At 35.6% G+C, this 22,784-nt stretch overlaps 1 protein-coding gene across 1 annotated transcript; it reads right to left on the bottom strand.

Annotated features, from left to right (window-relative positions):
- Nucleotides 1-14,754: 14,754 nt before the first annotated feature.
- On the bottom strand, nt 14,755-22,199 carry LOC129884308 (uncharacterized). The gene is made up of 2 exons (XM_055958628.1): nt 21,562-22,199; nt 14,755-14,824 (listed from the first exon to the last, which is right to left on the bottom strand). The coding sequence occupies exons 1-2, from the start codon at nt 22,197-22,199 to the stop codon at nt 14,755-14,757; spliced, it is 708 nt and encodes a 235-aa protein (XP_055814603.1).
- Between the last annotated feature and the right edge of the window lie 585 nt (nt 22,200-22,784).

The raw sequence follows: 22,784 nt of genomic DNA, 5'->3' as shown, positions 1-22,784 counted from the left end.
ATTATTGCAATCCTTTTCCAAATAGAATTGGAAATCAAATTAGGAGAATTATTCAAATCCTTTTACAAATAGGATTAGGCCATGGGCCTTTGGCTGGAACATGGGCCATAGTTATTTGATTGGGATTGTCCACTTCATTGTCTTTTTATTTTAAGCTATCTGTTGATTGAATGAATGAAGGGATGTGTGATCAGGCCAAGTGGTTCGCTTGGGAGTCTGTAATGGTTTCTGAGTGCCACCCACGTCTAGGGTACCCTCTCGGAGTGTGACATTGATATAGTTGGCGAATGTATTTTGCTCAACGATTTTTGTGAAAAAAGGGAATTATTCATGAAATTACTCATCAATATCCTCCCGAATTGAATGGAGTAGCTTAAAGGAAAAATATGACTTGAAAAGAAATGATTAATTGTATGCTTGTTAGTTCATGTGCACCTGATTATCTTTGGGGTGAAGCTACTGTGTCTGCTTTTCATTTACAAAATAAATTTTCTTACAAGAAAATTGGAAAAACCCCATATGAATTGTGGAAATATTATCCCCTAATTTGAAATATTTGAAAGTGGGGAGTTCCTTTCCAAGGTTACATTGTCTGACACTATAAAAAGAAAAATTGGGTCCAAGACTTTTAATTGTATGTTTATTGGTTATGCTAATGATAGTGTTGCATATAGATTTCTGGTAACCAATAGTGATATGATTGAACACACTATTGTAGTTGAAACAAAAAATGTTGAATTCTTTGAAAATATTTTCCTTTTAAGCGTGATAAGATTTCTACTTTTCAAAAGGAAAATATTTCTAGTGTCCCTTTCTTTGGATATGATCGATAAAAGAGATCTTGGACAAAGAAAATTGACAAATCCAATTTTGGCCGACTTCATTTTCATCTTTCTGAAAAGGGGTTGGTACGAGTTTTGAATTATGAATGAACCCGAAATAACCACACGCCTTCCGATAGAAATGTAGTTTATTGTGGTGGAAGTCATTTCCTTAGCTCGTGTCCTATGAGTTTGACATTATTCTTTGGACTGTGTCCCAGTTCGCTGCTAAAAGGATTCCACGTTGTGCTGCATCCTCTTTGATGTCATTCGCACTTTCTTTCATCCTTTTTGCATGTTGGAAAAATCCTCATTGATTCGTTGGTAGGATAATGCTGCACTAACGGTAGGATGGTGATCCATTGATAGGATGCTTGAAAAAATAACTATCTGTCCAGCGGTAGGACAAATGAAGATCCATTGGTAGGATATGTTGAATGTCCATTGGTAGGACGAATGAAAATCCATTGGTAGGATATATGCAATGACCTTCTTGGCAATGAATATGCAATGACCCTCTTGGCAAATGAAAATGCAATGACCCTTTTGACAATGAATATGCAATGGCTCTCTTGGGAATGATGAATGCAATTGCCCTCTTGGCAATGATGAATGCAATGGCCCTCTTGGCAATGATATTACCACCTCCGGTAATATAATATGAATGCAATGACCCTCTTGGCAATGATTATGCAATGGCCCTCATGGCAATGATGAATGCAATGGCCCTCTTAGCAATGATATTACCACCTCCGGTAATATAATATGAATAAAATAAAATATGAATGGCCCTCTTGGCAGATGAAAATGCAATGTCCCTCTTGGCAATGATGAATGCAATGGCCCTCTTGGCAATGATATTACCACCTCCGGTAATATAATATGAATGCAATAAAATATGAATGGCCTTCTTGGCAAATGATATTACCACCTCCGATAATATAATATGAATAAAATAAAATATGAATGGCCCTCTTGGCAAATGAAAATGCAATGGCCCTCTTGGCAATGATGAATGCAATGGCCCTCTTGGCAATGATATTACCACCTCCGGTAATATAATATGAATGCAATGACCCTCTTGGCAATGATATTACCACCTCCGATAATATAATATGAATAAAATAAAATATGAATGGCCTTCTTGGCAAATGATATTACCACCTCCGATAATATAATATGAATAAAATAAAATATGAATGGCCCTTTTGGCAAATGAAAATGCAATGACCCTCTTGGCAATGAAAATGCAATGGCCCTCTTGGCAATGAAAATGCAATGGCCCTCTTGGCAATGATGAATGCAATGGCCCTCTTGGCAATGATATTACCACCTCCGGTAATATAATATGAATGTAATGGCCCTCTTGGCAATGATATTACCACCTCCGGTAATATAATATGAATAAAATAAAATATGAATGGCCTTCTTGGCAAATGATATTACCACCTCCGATAATATAATATGAATAAAATAAAATATGAATGACCCTCTTGGCAATGAAAATGCAATGGCCCTCTTGGCAATGAAAATGCAATGGCCCTCTTGGCAATGATGAATGCAATGGCCCTCTTGGCAATGATATTACCACCTCCGGTAATATAATATGAATAAAATAAAATATGAATGGCCTTCTTGGCAAATGATATTACCACCTCCGATAATATAATATGAATAAAATAAAATATGAATGGCCCTCTTGGCAAATGAAAATGCAATGGCCCTCTTGGCAATGAAAATGCAATGGCCCTCTTGGCAATGATATTACCACCTCCGGTAATATAATATGAATGCAATAAAATATGAATGGCCTTCTTGGCAAATGATATTACCATCTCCGATAATATAATATGAATAAAATAAAATATGAATGTCCCTCTTGGCAAATAAAAATGCAATGGCCCTCTTGGCAATGAAAATGCAATGGCCCTCTTGGCAATGATGAATGCAATGGCCCTCTTGGCAATGATATTACCACCTCCGGTAATATAATATGAATGCAATAAAATATGAATGGCCTTCTTGGCAAATGATATTACCACCTCCGATAATATAATATGAATAAAATAAAATATGAATGGCCCTCTTGGCAAATGAAAATGCAATGGCCCTCTTGGCAATGAAAATGCAATGAAAATGAAAATTACTCTCTTGGCAAATGATTATGCAATGGAAATGAAATGCATTGTCATCTTCTTGGATAATTTGACAATTTTTTTTTTTATTATTATTATTTTTTATTTTTTTTTGAACAACTCGTATTCGTTGGAACTCATGTCTTTGATAGAAGTTATACGAGGCCTCGGTGGCTCGCAACTTGAATTTGAGTTCGCTTCATTCTAGCAATGTTGGAGATTATTTGAAGTTGACTTCGAACTTCTGACAATTCTTGATGGAATTTTTGAGATCTTCTCAAAAATTCTGTCCCAGTTGCATATATTAACATGATCTCCAATCTTGACTTGCTGGAGATAGTATCTTCTTCTGAATTTTTGAGAAGATCTCAAAAATTCTGTCCCAGTTTTCATTAAAAGGGAGAAATGAAAATCTTACGGGGAACATGACCGAGCCATTGTGGCGCCTACATATCCTGTTGGTGCAGGAATCAGGTCAAATGTAGTTCCAATTCTCTGGATGATTAATGCTGCAAAATCTGAGACAAGATAATCAGTAGACACATGTGTAATATGAGCATAATGACATGAAAAACTGTATTACTTACAATATTTCCAGCTTAAAAACACGAGATATTCCACCTGTTTGATATGGACGATCCAATGAAGTAAAATAGGCATCTCACATCAATGAGATTACTCTAATGTTACATTATTTAGAGCAAACTATCCACTTTCAAAGGACAAATGCAAGAGTTTTTTTTTTTTTTTTTTAAGTGAATGCAAAGAGATAGTCAAAATTTGACTACAATTGGTATCAACAGTTAGGAATGCATAGAAATATTTCTCATTTCCTTTCTTATAACTGAGATTGACTTCAAGGTAATTCCTATAGCTTCAAGTAGTACCTTAAACATACTTAAGTGTCGACAAGATTTTTTTCATCCTGCTTCCAACAAAGGTTTAGAATTATACCAATCGTCATGTTTCAAGTGCCCTCACAACAAAGAAAGTTCTATTTCGCACATATATGAAGTAGTTGATTTGAGAACATTTTACAAAGTGCACTCACACTCTCAAGAAAGTTCAACGCATGCAACTGTGATACCATATGCTTGGCCTGCATGTAAGTCTCCACTAATGTGAGAATATTTGGAATGAGATCATATAGGGCTTGTTTATTGGTTTGTAATGTAGGCTTAGGGAACGGGTGAGATATTAATTTGGGATAAAAGTGACTTAATCTCTCCTTGAGCATCACACTGAATTTGTGCTTTTGATGATTGATACGCCTTTGACGTCTAATCCTCTTTCTTTTGTCTCAACTTCTTCGAGTCTTTATTTGATAGAGTTTTTCCTCTTTTCACCTCTTTCTTTTGTCTTGACTTCTTTGAGTCCTTAGTTGTTAGAGCTTTTCTCTTTTCGTTCCTTTTTGAGGTTTCTCCTTTTTTGTTGGAGTAGTTTCCTTTTTGTCTTACATCGACCTTGTAGGAGGTTTTTTTTTTTTTTATGAGAAAGTCGTCTTTGCTTTCTTGACTTTGGAGACTTTACGTCTTTTGCCTTTGGCAATTTCAAAGTTGGATCTTCTTCTATAATTTGTGCGTCTTTGGTGCGCTCAAGGAGGTTGGGCCAAGAGAGGGATAGTGCATGTAAGCACTCAGAAGGGAAAGGGCTAAGATGTGGTTGTCCAAAGAAAAGGTTTTAGGCTCAAAGTGGGAAAACTAGGGATTAATGTTATTTGGTAGGCTCTGAAAGGCACAATCGGGTCAAAAAAGGCCTACAATCCTTTCTCAAACCAAATATAACTCAGGATTTCGCCTCAACAAACATATCAGGCCAAGTTCTAGATCAATAGTGCGATGCAATTGAATTTTAATCTAAAGCTCACCACACAATGCACATGAAGCCATGAGGTTGGTTATATTCTTACCTTGAATGCCCGCAAGAGAATTTTCAAGCATCACAAAAGTACGAATGAAAGATACCAATAGAAGTTATGGTTTACCACAAAGCCAATCATTTTCATCATACCAAATATTTCGCATGCTCCTAACTGTATTCGTTCCAATCAAGAAGATATGACACTTAACATATGTACACAATTTATTATTTTATTTATTTTCTATTTTTTTAATCATTTTTTTTTTTGAAAAAAGAAATACCGAACCCAAGAAGGGCTGCCTACGTATCTCATCGAGATGAGAATCAGGTGTGCGTAGTTCTTGCAGATATGATATATAAAATAATTTAGAGCTTTAGACAAACTTGGTGTGGTCTTCCAATGTTAATATTTTCTGTGGAAATGCTGCAGCGTGCTTTATAACCTCCCTTGGTCGGAATGTTGTGGCTTCCAACTTCATTACTCCTGAATCGACTTTGGAAAGGTCAATGATGTCATTTATTAGTTGAAGAACCAAATCTTCTGAAGACAATATTACATTCACAAGCTGACGATGTTCCTTATCCAATTTTATGGTAGAAAAAATCTCGATCATATTGACCACTCCTGACAAAAGAATCTAATCTAATGAGACATGGTTGCAAGCATTTGTTTTTCTCGCATAGCTTTCTCTGTTAAGTTCAGTCTCCTTGGCTTTCTGTACAACTATCTCTTCTTGCAATTTTGCCATTTTTTTTTCTCTTTTCCTTATCTGATCAGTTATCTCCATTCCTATGTAATTTACACCAATTGTCTCTCCTGCCTTACTGAACACAGGTTCAACATATATTAGAGAATTCTTTGACCCAAATAATCCCTTCTTTGCCGATATTCCCCTTTCCAAAACCTCTCATTTGAAGTCTCGAGATTCCTTTACATCAGTACTAGTAAAATCTTTACATTTATTTATTGATGATGTCCTCTTCATGCAGACTTGACAAACAATTGTAGATAACATAACTCATTGTCCTGGTGACGGGTAATAACGGGTGCATTTTGGAGGACAAATTGTACGAAATTATCTGCTCTTTTCAGAATCTGGGATAATTCTTCTACTGGAGAGGATTGTCTTTCAATGTTTTCTATGCTTTCCTATAATTTCTCAATTAGTATTTGCATCCTGTTGAACACTTGTTTCCAATAATTTGTCCAAATATTTAGCTCTCTGCTTTCAGTATTTTATGCTGTCATACTCAGTATCTATTTCTTGTTTATCTTGAATTTTTACATCATTTTTTAGGAGACTCTTGGAATATGTATCTCTTTAATTCTTCATCTAATATAGACGTTGGATGTTTATCACCCTATATCTTTCTTCCTCAAATTGATACTTCTCCAATAAATCCAATTTCTTGAGCTCTGGTTATTGTTGTTGTGTTTTTCTTGAGAATTGTCTCTTATGATTTGAATTCTTCCAACTATTCAAAGAATCATACATTGTTATAACCATCCCCGACTATTGTCGGGGATAGTTTTCCTGCAAAGATATGAGAAAAGTGTGAAAGCGGGGCCATTCTATAAAAAAAATAAGTAACAAGATATAGGAGTAAGATTTCATAGTCAAAGACTCCCCCGATTTATCTTTCAGGCTGTGTATTAGTGTCTTGTGAAATTTAATGTCATCGGTATTTCCCATGAACTCTTTGTCCCGTGATCCCCTCTCTTGAAATAATGTCGTCTCTTCTGTGTACAAAGAAAACTTCTTAGTTAGGGAGAGGGAATTGACCTCCAAATTGAGATCCTTTCATTTATCGCATGATGTCCTTTGATAACAGCCCCTACAAAGAAAGAAACAACTTTGTTGAACCCTCGATCTTTGAGAAGTAAGCAAGTTTGTTTTCCGACATAAATTAGTCTTTCCCTGAAAAAGAAAAATAACTCAAAAGCCAAAGTATTAGTCTGTGCTTGTAATAATTAATGCAAAATATCACATAATTCTAAACACATAAATGTTGCTTTGTTTTAAGACAAATTAATCTATGGGTGAAGAAAGAGTAAACGGACAAAAATTAATTTTATGATAAATGTGTGAGAAAAGTTGACTTGTGAATCACAGATTTTTTTTTTGCGTTTCAACTTTTGTACCCTTGTTTTTCTTAGATGCAGAAAAAGTTCTCAATTTCTTTGAAAGAATGAGGAAAACTGAAAACTTCAGAAACAGGGACCGAGCCTTGAAAGACTGCCTACGTATCTCACAAAGGAGAATTCAGGTCCTACGTAGTTCGACCACTTGATTTTTTTTTTGTGGATATGAGAAAGCAAAGTTTATGATTTGAGTGCAAAGTTCGAATTTTGTTAGGAAATTAAAGACTCATTGAATATTTGGACGCACTATCGATAGTGACTCGATATTTATGATATTTATGCTTATGAGGCTCTAAAGAAAATCTAAAAGAGTGGACTAGCATGTCTCCAAATAAAGCAACATATTCACAAAACAGTTATAGCATATAGCACACAAACAATTATTGCGCATCCTAAACAGATATGTGACCTTTTTGTGCCAAAGGTAGGCCTAACGATTTGTAGGATGTATTACGTCATTTGAAACATTCCATTGCCCCAAAACTTATATTTATACAAATATTATGAATAATTTGAATGGGGATACATAAATGGAAAAAAAGGGATATAAATAATCAGTCCCACGCAGGGGTACAATCCTAACTAAGCCTTCGTGGAAAATTCTTCTTTCTTGATTTGTTGACATCTCCGAACGCCAACGCCTTTTGGATGAAGTGTCATTCACTGAAGGTCCTTCTTTGACTAGACTAAGCTACAAAAAAAAATAATAAAAAAAAAACAAAAAAAAATAAACAACTCCCAACCCCGAGGGACAATGGTTTGCCAAACCGCGTATAAAACCTTCAAATTTAAACATATAGGTATGATTGTCCATTTAGGCCGAGGGCCGTTTTGAACTCAAGGTGGTCTTTCTAATGGCCCCAATACGCCTTGGGTATTGGGTCATCTTAGGCCAATGCACTAAATTAGGGATTTGGCTTTGCTCTACGCTAGGTTGACTAAGAGTGGCTTTTGCAAAACTGGTAACCCAAGCGGACAACTCAGGCTGGAACTTACGACAACCATTGGACGCATGACGTATCAATAAATTGTCGATCGTTCCGAAAAGGGTTAAGTATAAAAAGCCCGACTGCGGTACCGCAAAATCGTTCTTTAATATACTATACATTAAATAGGAAAAATGCTATGAAATGCAAATAACAATTTAATATATAAATTAAACACATAATTGCACAATTAAGGAAAACAAGAATTACTAATTATTACAAACCCAAATAGTTAGTCAAATAAGCAATCAAATCTAATGGTTAGAACCTAATTAGTCCCCAGCAGAGTCGCCATTTCTGTTATATCGAAAAAAGACGGTTTAAAATTAATTTCATCTTTATAAGAAAAAATCAATTTTAGTAAAAAAAGAGTCGCCACTTAATTTTTTAAAGAAATTAAGAAAACTTAATTTAAAAGACTCTAACAGATTTAAGTCTTAAAAATTTAGAGAAAAAGGGTACGAGGTTCATATTACTATTTTAAGAAGGTTTTAGCACTTAAAATAGCCGCTAACATGCGGTTATCCAACGATTTGAAATTTATTTGACTAACTTTGGGAAATATTAATTTAAAAGAAAACGAAGACTTTGAAATTATTTTTATATAAAAAAAAAAAAAATAACAAAATTGATAAAACTTAAATATTTGATTATAATATACATGTATATATATATATATATATATATATATATATATATATATATATATATATATATATAAAGAAGTAAAAGTTTATCAATGACTAAGTAAATATAGAAAATTATTTTAAGAATAAATTAACATGAATTGGTTTATCTTTAGGGGAATCTAATTAGGTTAAAACAAATTAAAATTAATAGCTAAGAAAATCATGAACGACATGAATTAATTAATTGTTACAAACCGAATCAATAAAATAATAAATAAAAATAAGTAATGAACATATAAAAATATGGCCCGACACTTAGTTTCTGTACGTCTGGACTAAGCTGTTGGGCCACCTGCGTTTTGGGCTTTGGGGCCAATTCTGATGTATATCACAACTGTATATACACTGTATATTAGTGCATACAACCAACAGTTTTCTTGTATATCAGATATACATAAAATTGCATATCAGTCAATTTTGCTCCAGCGCCTGTAGAAATACTTAGTAAACATGTTAATAATAAATAATATAAATAGTAATAATAAAAATAAAAATAATAACAATAATAATAATAATAATAATACAAAAATAAAAAACCGTCTTATGAACATGGGAGGCCTTGGAAAGCAACGGTAATTTCTTCATCGGCCATTTCAACTTGTAATATATAATATATAATGTAAACTTAAATTAAAATTTCCGTCTTTAAAATGGAGAGGCCTCGAAACCCGACGGAGAGATTTTTCATTGGCCAAAATAAAGTCTGTTACATAAGTAGTAGGCATGTAATCATCCCTCCAAATAATAAAAAAAACTATTTAAAACTTATTTTAAAGAAGTGGGTACTAACTTTATTTAAAGTAGTAGTAAAATAACTTTATTTAAAGTAGTAGGGTAATGACTTTATTTAAAGTAATAGAGTAATGACTTTATTTAAAGTAGTGGTGAAATAACTTTATTTAAAGTAGTAGGGTAATAACTTTATTTAAAGTAGTAGGGTAACAACTTTATTTAAAGTAGTAGGGTAATAACTTTATTTAAAGTAGTAGGGTAACAACTTTATTTAAAGTAGTAGGGTAATAGCTTTATTTAAAGTAGTGGGGTAATAACTTTATTTAAAGTAGTAGGGTAATAATTTTATTTAAAGTAGTGGTGAAATAACTTTATTTAAAGTAGTAGGGTAATAACTTTATTTAAAGTAGTAGGATAACAACTTTATTTCAAATTTAATAAAGGGAGACAAAATTAATTGTGATAAATGCCAAAATAATTACTACATGCTAGCAAATTTTGTAAAAAAAATACTATAATTATTTCCTAACAGTCAAATATTTCAATCAACAAATTATGCCTGATTAGCAAAATATTAAACATTTCCCAAATCTAAATCAAGAAAATAAAATATCGGTTATCAATTAGCTAATCAAATAGATACCCAAATTAAAAGATATGCATTTAGACAATAACAAATAATAACAATCTCACCGTAAAAAAAAAACTTAATTAAATACAAGAATATAAACATGAACATAATTAAAATGTAAGAACATGAATATGAACACGAAACCTTAATTAAATACAAGAATATAAACATGAACATAATTAAAATGTAAGAACATGAAACCTTAATTAAATACAAGAATATAAACATGAACATAATTAAAATGTAAGAACATGAAACCTTAATTAAATACAAGAATATAAACATGAACATAATTAAAGTGTAAGAACATAAATATGAACATGAACATAAACATAAACATGAACATGAAAATGAACATGAACATGAACATGAACATGAACATGAACATGAACATGAACATGAACATGAACATGAACATGAACATGAACATGAACATGAACATGAACATGAACATGAACATGAACAACAACAACAACAACAACAAAAATAACATAAATATGCTTTGCAATCTTAATCAATTATGAATGAACAAAAAATCTTTGAATCTCGAGTTTAGCAAATCATTTGGAGCAAAAAATAAAAAATTAAAGTGATGTAGTAACATGTGAACAATATGAATCTTATAAGCAAGAAAATAACAATAATGGTTAGAGTAATTAATCAGCCCAACATTTGTTATGAAAACAAAATCAGTAAAAAGAGTCTAACATGAGAAAGATCTAAATCTTCCAAGCAAGAAAACTTATCAAGAACACCAAACACAAGATGTAATCAACCCAACATATACACAATAATCATAAAAAAAAAGAATGAACTTTTAGATCTAAAAGAACACAACATATATAGAAAAATAAAGTTAAACGAAACCATACCAAGACGGATTTGTAAAGATCCGTCTTAAACCTCTCGTCTTGTTAGTCTAGCGGCGGCTTGGTGGCTTTTCCTGCGTGTTTCGTCGGAGCTCTCGCCGGAGACGAGTGGAAGAGAAGTATTCGGTGGTATGTAAGAGGAGAGAGATTGAGAGATAATGGGAGAGCATGGTGAGGAGGGTAACTTGTCTTGTTTTTCTCTTCTTCTTTTTTTTTTTTGAGAAGATGAAGAGAGTGTAGAGAGAGAAAGATAGTGAAGAAGTGAGTTTTTTGAGATAGAGAGAGAGAGATAGTCAAGAAGTGAGTTTTTTGAGAGAGAGAGAGATAGTGAAGAAGTGAGTTTTTTGAGAGAGAGAGAGATAGTGAAGAAGTGAGTTTTTTGAGAGAGAGAGAGATAGTGAAGAAGTGAGTTTTTTGAGAGAGAGAGAGATAGTGAAGAAGTGAGTTTTTTGAGAGAGAGAGAGATAGTGAAGAAGTGAGTTTAGAGAGATGGATAGTTGTTTGATAATGGAAAAAGAAAAAAAAGGATATTTTTTATTTATTTATTTATTTTTTTAGAAAAAACTAAAATTTTCAAAAATACAAACCATAATTAAACTAACCTAACTAAAATTTATTTAGTAGTAAAAAAAAAATCTTTTGAGATAATTTTCGAATAATAACATAAATAGTAATCAAAGATATAGTTATATAGAAATATGTATGTTATACTAAAATTTATATAAAGATAAAAATAGTTAAGAATAATATGAAAATATATATATATATACATATATTATTTTTTTTTTTATTTTTTTTTTTATAAAAGCTAATTATTTCAAAATGTTCGAATTCAAAAAAACTCGATAGCTAATTTGCGTTGTGGATGGTCAAAATTGGGTGTCAACATCTAGTGATTCTAATTTTCAAAATGTTTCTGAAAGTGAGAAATTGAGGAGAAGTAAAAGATCGATAATAGAAAAATCTTTTGGTGATGATTTTTACACTTATATTGGTGATAATGATCCTTTAAATTTTTCTAAAGCAGTTTCTTCTCCTCATGCACCTCATTGAAAAGAATATATTAAGCTATTAAATCTGAAATAAATTTAATTTTACAAATAACTGTAATTAAACCCATTGGTTGTATATGGACTTTTAGAAAAAAATATTTTTCTGATTGTTCTATTGATAAATTTAAAGCTAGACTTGTTGATAAAGGATTTACTCAAAAATAAATATTGATTATTTTGACACTTATGCTCCATTATCTAGAATTTCCTCTATTCATGCTTTATATGCTTTGGCATCTATTCATAAATTATATATTCACCAAATGAATGTTAAAACTGTGTTTTAAATGGTGACATAGAGGAGGAAATTATATAAAGCAACCTGAAGGTCAAGAAAATAAAGCTTGTAAATTAATTAAGTCCTGATATGGTCTAAAAAAAGCTCCCAACAATGGAATGAGAAATTTGATCAAGTGTTGTTAAGTAATGATTTTACATCAGTTGAGGTAGATAAATGTGTTTATACAAACTTGCTGAGGGTTATTGTGTAATTATATGCCTTTATGTGGATGACATGCTTATTTTTAGTCCTAGTCTTGATGTCATATATAAGACCAAAAACTTTGTTTTCTAATTTTGACATGAAAGGCATGGGAGAAACAAGTGTTATTTTGGACATGAAAATAATTAGTGACAATGATGATTTGATTTTAACTCAAGGACATTATGTGAAAAAAGTTCTCAAGAAGTTTGAAAACTTCGATGTGGTACCTCGTGAGCACTCCTTTTGATGCTAATAGTCAATTGAAAAAGAATTTTGGAGAAGCTATTTCTCAAAATAAATATACTCAAATAATTGGTAGTCTAATACATTTAATGAATTTCACTAGACCTGATATAACTTATGTTGTGTGTATCCTAATAATGATCATTGGAATGCATTGATAAGACTTCTGAAATATTTGAGAGGTGTCATGAACTATGATATTAAATATAGTGCCTTTTCCACTGTACTAGAAGGATACAATGATCTTACCTGAATCTCTAATTCAAATAAGACAAAATCTATTAGTGGTTGTGTGTTTATCCTTGGTGAGGGTGCCATAACATGAAACTCCAAAACTAACCATAATTGCTAGATCAACTATGGAATCTGAATTGGTTGCATTAGAGTTGGTTGTTAATGAGACTGAGTGGGTGAGAAACTTCTAGCAAGTATTCCAATTGGAATAAAATCATCTTCTGTATCGATACATTGTGTTTGTCAAATAGTGATAGCTGTAGCAAAAAATGTAACACCCCCTAAAAATGTTGTATATACTGTTTCTGTATATTTTGGGCATAACTTTTCCTAGGATGGTCTAAATTAGGTGATTATAACTTTTTAATAACCCAACATCATTACCTACAATTTTTGTGAATATTATAGCTTAAGATTCGGAGACTAAGTAGGTCAGATAAGTTAATCTTTGCAAGACCTAGTGTTGTGACTGTTATGCCCTATTTTTACCAAGGTAAGATAAAGCACAACTTATAGACCCTAAAAGGATTATTGTATAGAGTCACCACCTAATTTATTAAGGAAAATAAGGAAACCTATTTGATGTATGACATGCACGACTGATATTTCAATCTGCGAAAAACCAGTTTAGATTATAGGTAAAGAATTACATTATTACAAAGGGAAGGTGTTAGGCACCCTTCAAAATCCACAAAATGTGGTACCCGACTAGACTTAATTTATTAAGGATAGAGGGGATAAAATCATTATTTTTCCAGTATAACACACACACATATATATATATACTAAAATTGTATAAAAATTTATGTATAAAAGAGTATATATCATGTAAATAATGTATATAATTATCAATTATGTGTATGAAAATATGAGAAAGGCATTGTAAATGTATATAATAAAAATAAAGTAGCTTTTATGCAGTATTAAAAGAATTCCATTTTATTAATGTGAAAAAGAAAACTCTTTTACCATATGAAAAGAAAAACACATTTTGTAATGTGTGAACAAAAAAATAATTCTTTTATAGAAGAAAAAAATATATTCTCGCATAACATTTTTAAACTTACAATATCAACGAGAGATAAATTATGAAAAATGTTTTAAAGGAATAAGATTATTTAATATTGTCTACATATGTGAATTAATTAACTAAATAGTTAAATCAATTAAATTTCTCTATGTAAGTATTTATGGCCTAAGTTTTGCCTAACGTCAATAGTATACACAATATTAAATTAAAAATATTATTCGAACTTAATTTGAATAGCTTTCTCGGAGAGAAACTCTTGGTACCTATAAAAGCACTTAATAAAAGTGTTAGTAAGGAATAATAATGATGATGATGATTATGATGATGATGATGATACTAACTAAAATAAAACCCGTCTCATGAACATGGGAAGCCTTGGAAATCGACGATAATTTCTTCATCGGCCAACTTTAACTTTCCAACATAAAATCATACAAAACTAACAAAAACAATACAATTAATACGCACCATCTATATACTAAACAAAACCATAAAACGTAATATGCACCATCTAGGAAATTAAAAAAAAAGTAATATGCACCATCTATAAATAAAAAAAAAGTGATATGCAATAACTTACCCAACAACGACTAAATGATAACAACTGCACAACATAACTCGCTCAAATTGTTCATATCTAACAAAATTAATAAACATAAGCAAAGATAATAATAGTAACAAAAGCATGAAATGAAAAATTAAGAAACCAAATATTGATGATACTGTAGCATATTCTTGTGATGAAAAATTATGATACCAATCTTCTTTAGTTCTCCCTTAAAACTAACACTTTGTATGTCACTTTATAACAACTATAAATAAATAAAGTATAAACTAATCATCAATTATAATTCATCAACAAACAAAAGTGATGGATAAATAGTCAGAACAGTAGCCAAATCAAATGAAGTTAAACTATTAGCAAAAGTAGTCAAACAAAGTTAGAATAGATACAAGATAACTATAAATAAATAAAGTATAAACTAATCATCAATTACAATCCATCAACAAAAAAAAAGTGATGAAAAAATGGTCCAAAAAGTAAACAAAACAAACGAAGTTAAACTCTTAGAAAAAGTAGCCAACAAAATAAAATAGTGATTTCCACTCATCATTCATAAATAGTGTAATGTAAAGTATAAACTTAAACTAAAATTTCCAAAAACAATTCGTCTTTTAAAAAATGGGGAGGCCTTAAAAATCGATGGAGAGATTTTTTTCATTGGCCAATTTTAATGTAATGTAAAAAAATTCTTGAATCACATTTTGAACAATTATCAACATAACCAAACGCTACACAAAATTAACAATAATCTAAATTAACAATAAAACATGATAACCAAAACTTGTTAGCCATTATCAGAATATTAAAAAAAAAGTGCACAAAAGTTATCCAAGAAAGCAATAAAGTTGATATAGTAGTATTAGAAAAACTAAGATAAACAATAAACAAATACCAAACAAAATATGACAACATTATTAGAGTTCAATTCTCCAAAAATCAATATGCAATAGTAACTCACCACTCAAATAAAATAAACAGTGCAAAAATAGAACATAGATGGTTAGAATCCTTGGAAATTTCATACCAATATGAACAATAAGTTCATAAACAAAACACATAATAAAATAAGATAGAAAAGATGAATTTCATAAATCAAAGAAAAAGAAATAACACAAGACAATAAGCAAAAAAAACTAATTCAACTTGACAAAATCTAACAAATTAAAAATAATAGCAAGGATAGTTAAGAATAATAATTAAGAATAAGAGCAAGTAACAAAGTTAATAAACATATATACGAAATCATATAACAGATCCATTTAGTAACAAAGTTAATAAACACATCCCATATTTAAAATCAAAGCTATAGTTAGCAACCTCTCTCGATGACAATTCAAATAAAGCTAATCAAAATTAGATTGTCACGCCCCGGGAGGGTACCCTAGACGTAACCGGCACCCGAAGGCCATCTCTGACCTCCGAGCGAACCACTTGGGACAATCACTCATTCATTCAAGCACATTCTATTAGCAGAAAACTCAATTTAAGAAATACTTCTCATATCATAAGGGCCGAAGGCCAAACATTTACAATCAAGACGATAATCAAAATAGGAATCCTCAAGATGACCTCTCGACCTCCTCACATCTCAGTCTATGAAGCCTCTATTCAAGTCTAAAAGGTGCCAATGACAAGCCCATGGCTACCGACAATCTAAATAAAGAAGAGACACTCCAAAAACTGTACAGGAAGGCCCAATATCCTCCAGGAACTAGGAGGACTCACCGACTGGCTGAAAGTGTAAGTTGATCTTCAACGGAGCGCCGGTTGATGATCTCTAGTACCTGTCTCTGCATCATGAAACGATGCAGGCCAAATGGCGTCAGTACATGGAATGTACGAGTATGTAAAATGGCCAAATACAACGAACATCAAGGAAGGATAAATCAACCAACTCGGGAGCTCAACTCAAAATCAATGACAACTCAATCAAATGTCCTAAGTCTAAACAAGAGTATGATTTAGACTGGACCAATCATATACGATTCAACTCAATCTGACTCAGAGTGCTATTAAAACTTACTTGGGTGTTTCTCTTAACCGACAACCAACACTTATGAACCAGTGAAGGTACAACGAAACGACGTCGTTGCCACGCCCGTTCATACCTTGACAGGGCATGAACGACGAACACTCATGGATCCAATCCAACCAGGTCCTATAATGTCAGGACAAAAGCTCTCGGGGAAGCATCTGACTTTAACGGTTCATTCCCCCCTACGTTTGGCAACACAGGTATTGGGTGCGAGTATGGACTATACTCTTACCCAATTCGGTGCTCGATACTCCTCCCAAGACTCAATGCTCATAAAACTCTATCAACTCAACTCAATCAACTCATATCAACAAGTCTCATTACAACCTTGTCGACTCATCAACTCTATCACAATCAAATCTCAATCTCAATGCTCAATCTCAATCATATCTTCAAGGAAGCTTTAAATGCACATATAACATCATCTAGATATAAAATCAATCATTACCTCCACCTATTTGAGAAAAATCTTTGTGACTCATCACATCTCCAAGACTTCAAATCGACATTCTTATAATAGGCAACATTTTTAAGAAAATAGTATACTTTATAGAATCTATATAATTAACAAGACCAACAAAACATATTTAGCAACTCAATTCCTCATCATCTCATACTCACATAAGGACTCATTTTAGGAACCTCTTAGCTCAACAACATTAACACATCAATAATTTGATAATATGGGAACAATACTCATTCAAACATGTACCATACCAAGAAACTCCATTTTCATGGATATCTAACCTCAAAACAAGAATAGGGCACATGGGTGGACTCAACCCATGTTTTGGTTAGCCTTACATACCTTAGTGAAGACTTGAAGAAAACCTTGAGGTTGGGTCTTTAATGGAGGACTCTAATCTTGAAGCTTCTTGGACTCCTTTGTTGGAAATGGAGAAGAAGAGTAGAGAGAGGGGAGAGGAGCTCTTAGGGCTTTTTAGAGAGAGAGTGAGGGCTGCCAAATGAGTTCCCAAAAGGCCAAAGGCTACATATATATAATTGGGTAAGTTCCCAAATTACCCCTCCTTAAAATGTTCTGAAAATAGGCTAAAACGCCCTTGGCGCGATAGTGGCGCGTCGCGCCCTTACAGCGCCAAGGCCGATTACGCCTAAAACCTGCACAACTTTTAGTGGCGCGTCGCGCCAGGGACCAAACTACTGAGGCATGTTCCTGGCGCGATAGTGGCGTGTCGCGCCCTTACGGCGCCAGGCCTATTATTCCAAATTCTGGGAATTTGGCCCCAAAAACCCTGCACACTTTTAGTGGCGCATCGCGCTAGGAACCAAACTACTGAGGCATGTTCCTGGCGCGATAGTGGCGCGTCTCGCCCTTACGGCGCCAGGGCCATTTCCCCAGCAGTGGTAACCCAGGCCAAAAATGAAATCCCTGTCGTGCTAGTTCATCTTCGGATCGTCATATCTTTTGGCCCCGAACTCCAAAATCTACGTTCTTGGTGGCGTTGGAAAGAAGACTCGACGACCTTTAATTTGATAGGTCATAGGCCACCCGGATTGACGTCTTTCAAACGATATGGTCATTGAAAGTCGACCCTTACGTGAACTCGTCCTAAACTTAGCCACGATGGATCTTTTGGACTTAGCTCGGTCCTAGGGGTCCTCAATGACCCCACATTACCTCCAACGCTCTTAAACTCCTCAGGGACTCATCTTAACTCAAGTACGTACTTCGAAATAAATACGATGGGCCCCACACGTGTACAAAGAAGGCCCGAATCTTGGGAAGAATTTTGAGGGGTGTTACATTATCTCCCCCTTGGGATCATTCGTCCTCGAATGACGAGCAACCAAGAATAGACTCGGGGTACAAATCACAATAAAAATTCAGTCATTCAATCAATCAAATTCTCAATCAAAACTCAAAAAGGTACGAATGAATTCGAGTCATGGAAGTAGTCATTACCTTCAATGCTCTCCTCTGTAGGCATGAATAGATGTGGGTATTTAGACTTCATGGCTTCCTCCGCTTCCCACGTGGCTTCCTCAACAAATTGATTCCTCCACAGAACCTTGACTGAGGCGACTTCCATGTTCCTCAATTTGCGGATTTGGTGATCAAGAATTTGGATTGGGACCTCCTCATAGGATAAGCTATCCTTAATTCCAACGTTCCCAATAGGGACTACCAATGAGGGATCGCCCAAGCACTTTTTCAGCATTGAAACGTGGAACACCGGATGAATAGAAGCTAGCTCTGAGGGTAGGTCCAGCTCATAAGCGACACTCCCGATCCGCCTCAAAATTTGGTATGGGCCAATGTATCGAGGACTAAGTTTACCCTTCTTTCCAAACCTCATGACCCCCTTCATGGGTGACACTTTTAAATACACCCAATCATCCACTTCAAACTCTAAGTCTCTCCTCCTCACATCGGTGTAAGACTTTTGGCGACTTTGGGCTGTCTTTAGCCTCTCTCGGATAACTCGTACCTTCTCCATGGCTTGATGAACGAGGTCAGGCCCAATCAATTCGGCTTCACCAACTTCAAACCACCCAATGGGCGATCTACACCTCCTCCCATACAAGGCTTCATAAGGAGCCATTTGGATGCTTGCATGGTAGCTATTGTTATATGCGAACTCTATAAGAGGCAAGTGATCGTCCCAATTTCCCTTGAAGTCAAGCACACACGCTCTCAGCATATCTTCCAATGTCTGAATTGTGCGCTCTGCTTGGCCATCTGTCTGGGGATGGAATGCTGTACTCAAATTCACCCTCGAACCTAATCCCTTCTGAAAGGATTTCCAAAATTGGGAAGTGAATTGGGCTCCTCTATCTGAGATAATAGACAAAGGGACCCCATGCAATCTGACGATCTCCTGTATATACAGCTTTGCATAATCTTCTGCGGTGTCGGTAGTCTTAACCACCAAGAAGTGAGCTGATTTCGTCATTCTATCCACAATCACCCAAATGGAATCATGCTGCTTTCGGGACTTCAGCAAGCCTGTAATAAAGTCCATGTTGATCACCTCCCACTTCCATTCTGGAATTTCTATGTTTTGGGCTAGCCCACAGGGTCTCTGATGCTCAACCTTCACTTGTTGACAATTCGGGAATTTGGAAACGAATTCCGCAATATCCTTCTTCATCCCGCTCCACCAATAGATCTCCCTCAAGTCATGGTACATTTTTGTGTAACCCGGATGAATAGAGTACCTAGAACTATGCGCTTCGGCCATAATCCTCTCTCGAACATCATCGACATCCGGCACGCACAATCTATTTTGGTACCGTAACACACCATCTCCCCCTTGGGTAAAAACCATTACCTCTTGTTTGTGAACTCCTCCCTTCAATTGGAGAAGGAAGGGATCTTGGTCTTGCTTCTCCTTCACCTCTGCCACAAGTGAGGACGTAGACCCATCCTGAATGGTAACTCCGCCTTCATTATTCTCTTCCAGATGAACTCCCAATCGGGCTAATCTGTGTACCTCCTTCGCCAATTCCCTCCTTCCTTCCTCCACGTGGCTAGTGCTACCCATGGACAACCTGCTAAGAGCATCAGCAACAACATTAGCTTTACCTGGATGGTAGAGGATGCTCATATCATAGTTCTTGAGTAGCTCAAGCCATCTCCTTTGCCTAAGGTTGAGTTCCTTTTGGCTAAAGACGTATTGCAAGCTCTTGTGATCGGTGAATACATCGATATGCACTCCATACAGGTAGTGGCGCCAGATTTTAAGTGCAAACACCACAGCTGCCAGCTCGAGGTCATGAGTTGGGTAATTCGTCTCATGGAGCTTAAGCTGTCTTGAAGCATAGGCTATCACCTTCCCCCTTTGCATCAACACACAACCCAAACCAATTCTGGAGGCATCACAATAAATCACAAAACCTTCTGTTCCACCGGGCAAGGTTAGAACAGGAGCAGTGGTTAGCTTGGTCTTCAATTTCTGGAAACTCTCCTCACAAGCATCAGACCATTGGAACTTAGCCTTCTTTTGGGTCATCTTAGTCAATGGTGATGATATGGATGAGAATCCCTCTACAAACCTTCGATAGTACCCGGCCAAGCCCAGAAAGCTCCTTATCTCTGTTGGGGATGTGGGTCTAGGCCAATTTTTTACAGCTTCTATTTTCTGAGCATCCACCTGAATACCATCTCCAGATACAATGTGGCCTAAGAAGGCCACCGATGCAAGCCAAAATTCACATTTAGAGAACTTTGCATACAATACCTGGTCCCTCAAAGTTTGTAGAACGACCCTAAGATGATAGGCGTGCTCCTCTTCGTTCTTGGAGTAAACCAGAATATCATCTATGAATACAATCACAAACATATCAAGGTACGGTTTGAATACCCGGTTCATGAGATCCATAAAAGTGGCGGGAGCATTAGTCAACCCAAAAGACATGACCAAGAATTCAAAGTGGCCATAACGAGTCTGGAAAGCAGTCTTCGGAACATCGCATTCTCTCACCTTCAACTGGTGGTAGCCGGATCTCTAGTCTATCTTTGAGAAACAAGTGGCACCTTGAAGTTGGTCGAATAAGTCATCTATTCTGGGGAGAGGGTATTTGTTCTTCACAGTGACTTTATTCAACTGCCTGTAGTCGATACACATTCTAAGGGACCCATCCTTCTTTCGCACAAATAGGACCGGAGCACCCCATGGCGAGACACTCGGCCTAATGAATCCCTTATCTAACAAGTCCTTCAGCTGCTCCTTCAACTCCTTCAACTCAGCCGGAGCCATTCTATATGGAGGAATTGAGATAGGCTGGGTATCAGGAAGAACATCAATCCCGAAGTCGATCTCCCTATCAGGAGGGACTCCAGGCAGATCTTCAGGAAAGACATCCGGAAATTCGTTGACAATCGGAACCGACTCAAGGGATGGAGACTCAATGCTGTCATCTTTCACTCGGACAAGGTGATAGATACACCCTTTTGAGATTAGCTTCCTGGCCCTAAGGTATGAAATAAACTTACCCTTAGGCGCAATAGGACTACCCCTCCATTCTATGACAGCCTCATTCGGGAATTTGAAAGTGACAATTTGAGTTCTACAATCAATAGAGGCATAGCAGACATAAAGCCAGTCCATACCAAGGATCACGTCGAAATCAACCATGTCTAACTCAACCAAGTCAGCCAAGGTGTCCCTGTGATGAATTGACACAGTGCAATCTCTATAGACTCTCTCAGCTAAGACAGAATCACCGACAGGAGTGGCCACACAAAAGGGCTCAAGAAGACGTTCAGGGATTTTATTGAACTTACTAGCCACATAGGGAGTTACAAAAGATAAGGTGGCACCTGGATCCATCAATACATAACAATCAAAGGAAGAGACTCGAATCATACCCGTCACGACGTTTGGAGAGTTCTCCTGATCTTGGCGACTACCCATGGCATATAGGCGGTTTGTACCTCCACTCGTACCTGGAGTAGCGCCCCTCTGATTTCCTCTAGCTGGTGGTGCGATGGCAGAGGACTGGGCCCTGTTCCCCCATGTTGGACACTCCCTCAGAAGATGGCCCATTTGGCCGCATTTATAGCAACCAACCCTTCCTGCTCTGCATTCTCCCAAGTGGAGCCTACCACACTTGCCGCATGGTGGCTTTCCCTTCGAACCCTGACTTACACTGGCCGGGGATTGAGAAACCTGGGGTCTGAAATTCTGGCGACTTTGTCCCTGCCGGTCATACCTATCCTGCGGCATCGGTGCGCTGGCGGTAGATGAGGCATAGGTGGAAGGCCTCTTCTGGAAGAAGGACTTGTTGCCCTTGCTTTGCCTCTGCTCATTCTCATGCCCAGATGACCTTTCCTTTTTGCTCAGGTGCTCTTCTCTGTCTTTCCTCTTCTCCTCCTCTACCTGTTGAGCATACACCATTAATCTGGAAAGGTCCATATCCGAGATCAACAATGCTACCTTGCATTCCTTCTTCACATGCCTCCCTAATCCGGAGACGAACTTCCTCATCTTCGACCTCACATCAGGAATCATTTCTGGAGCATACCTGGACAGCTGGATGAACCTTAGGCCATACTCCTTAACCGACATACCTTCCTGCTTCAGATTAACAAATTCTTCCACCTTCGCTTTCCTCAATTCTCGGGGAAAGAAGTGGTCAAGAAAAACTCCCTCGAATTCATCCCATCTAGCAGGTTCAGCATCTTCACCCCTACTCTGCTCCCATTGGTTATACCAAATGTTTGCCACATCTTTGAGTTGATAAGACACCAACTCGACCCCCTCAATTTTCGTAGCATGCATAGCTTTCAGAATCTTCCACATTTCATCAAT

The sequence above is a fragment of the Solanum dulcamara genome, chromosome 4 (genome assembly GCF_947179165.1).
Source record: "Solanum dulcamara chromosome 4, daSolDulc1.2, whole genome shotgun sequence".
Lineage (NCBI taxonomy): Eukaryota > Viridiplantae > Streptophyta > Magnoliopsida > Solanales > Solanaceae > Solanum > Solanum dulcamara.
The sequence above is the reverse complement of the archived record's forward strand: the minus strand, read 5'-3'. Positions and strand labels throughout refer to the sequence as shown.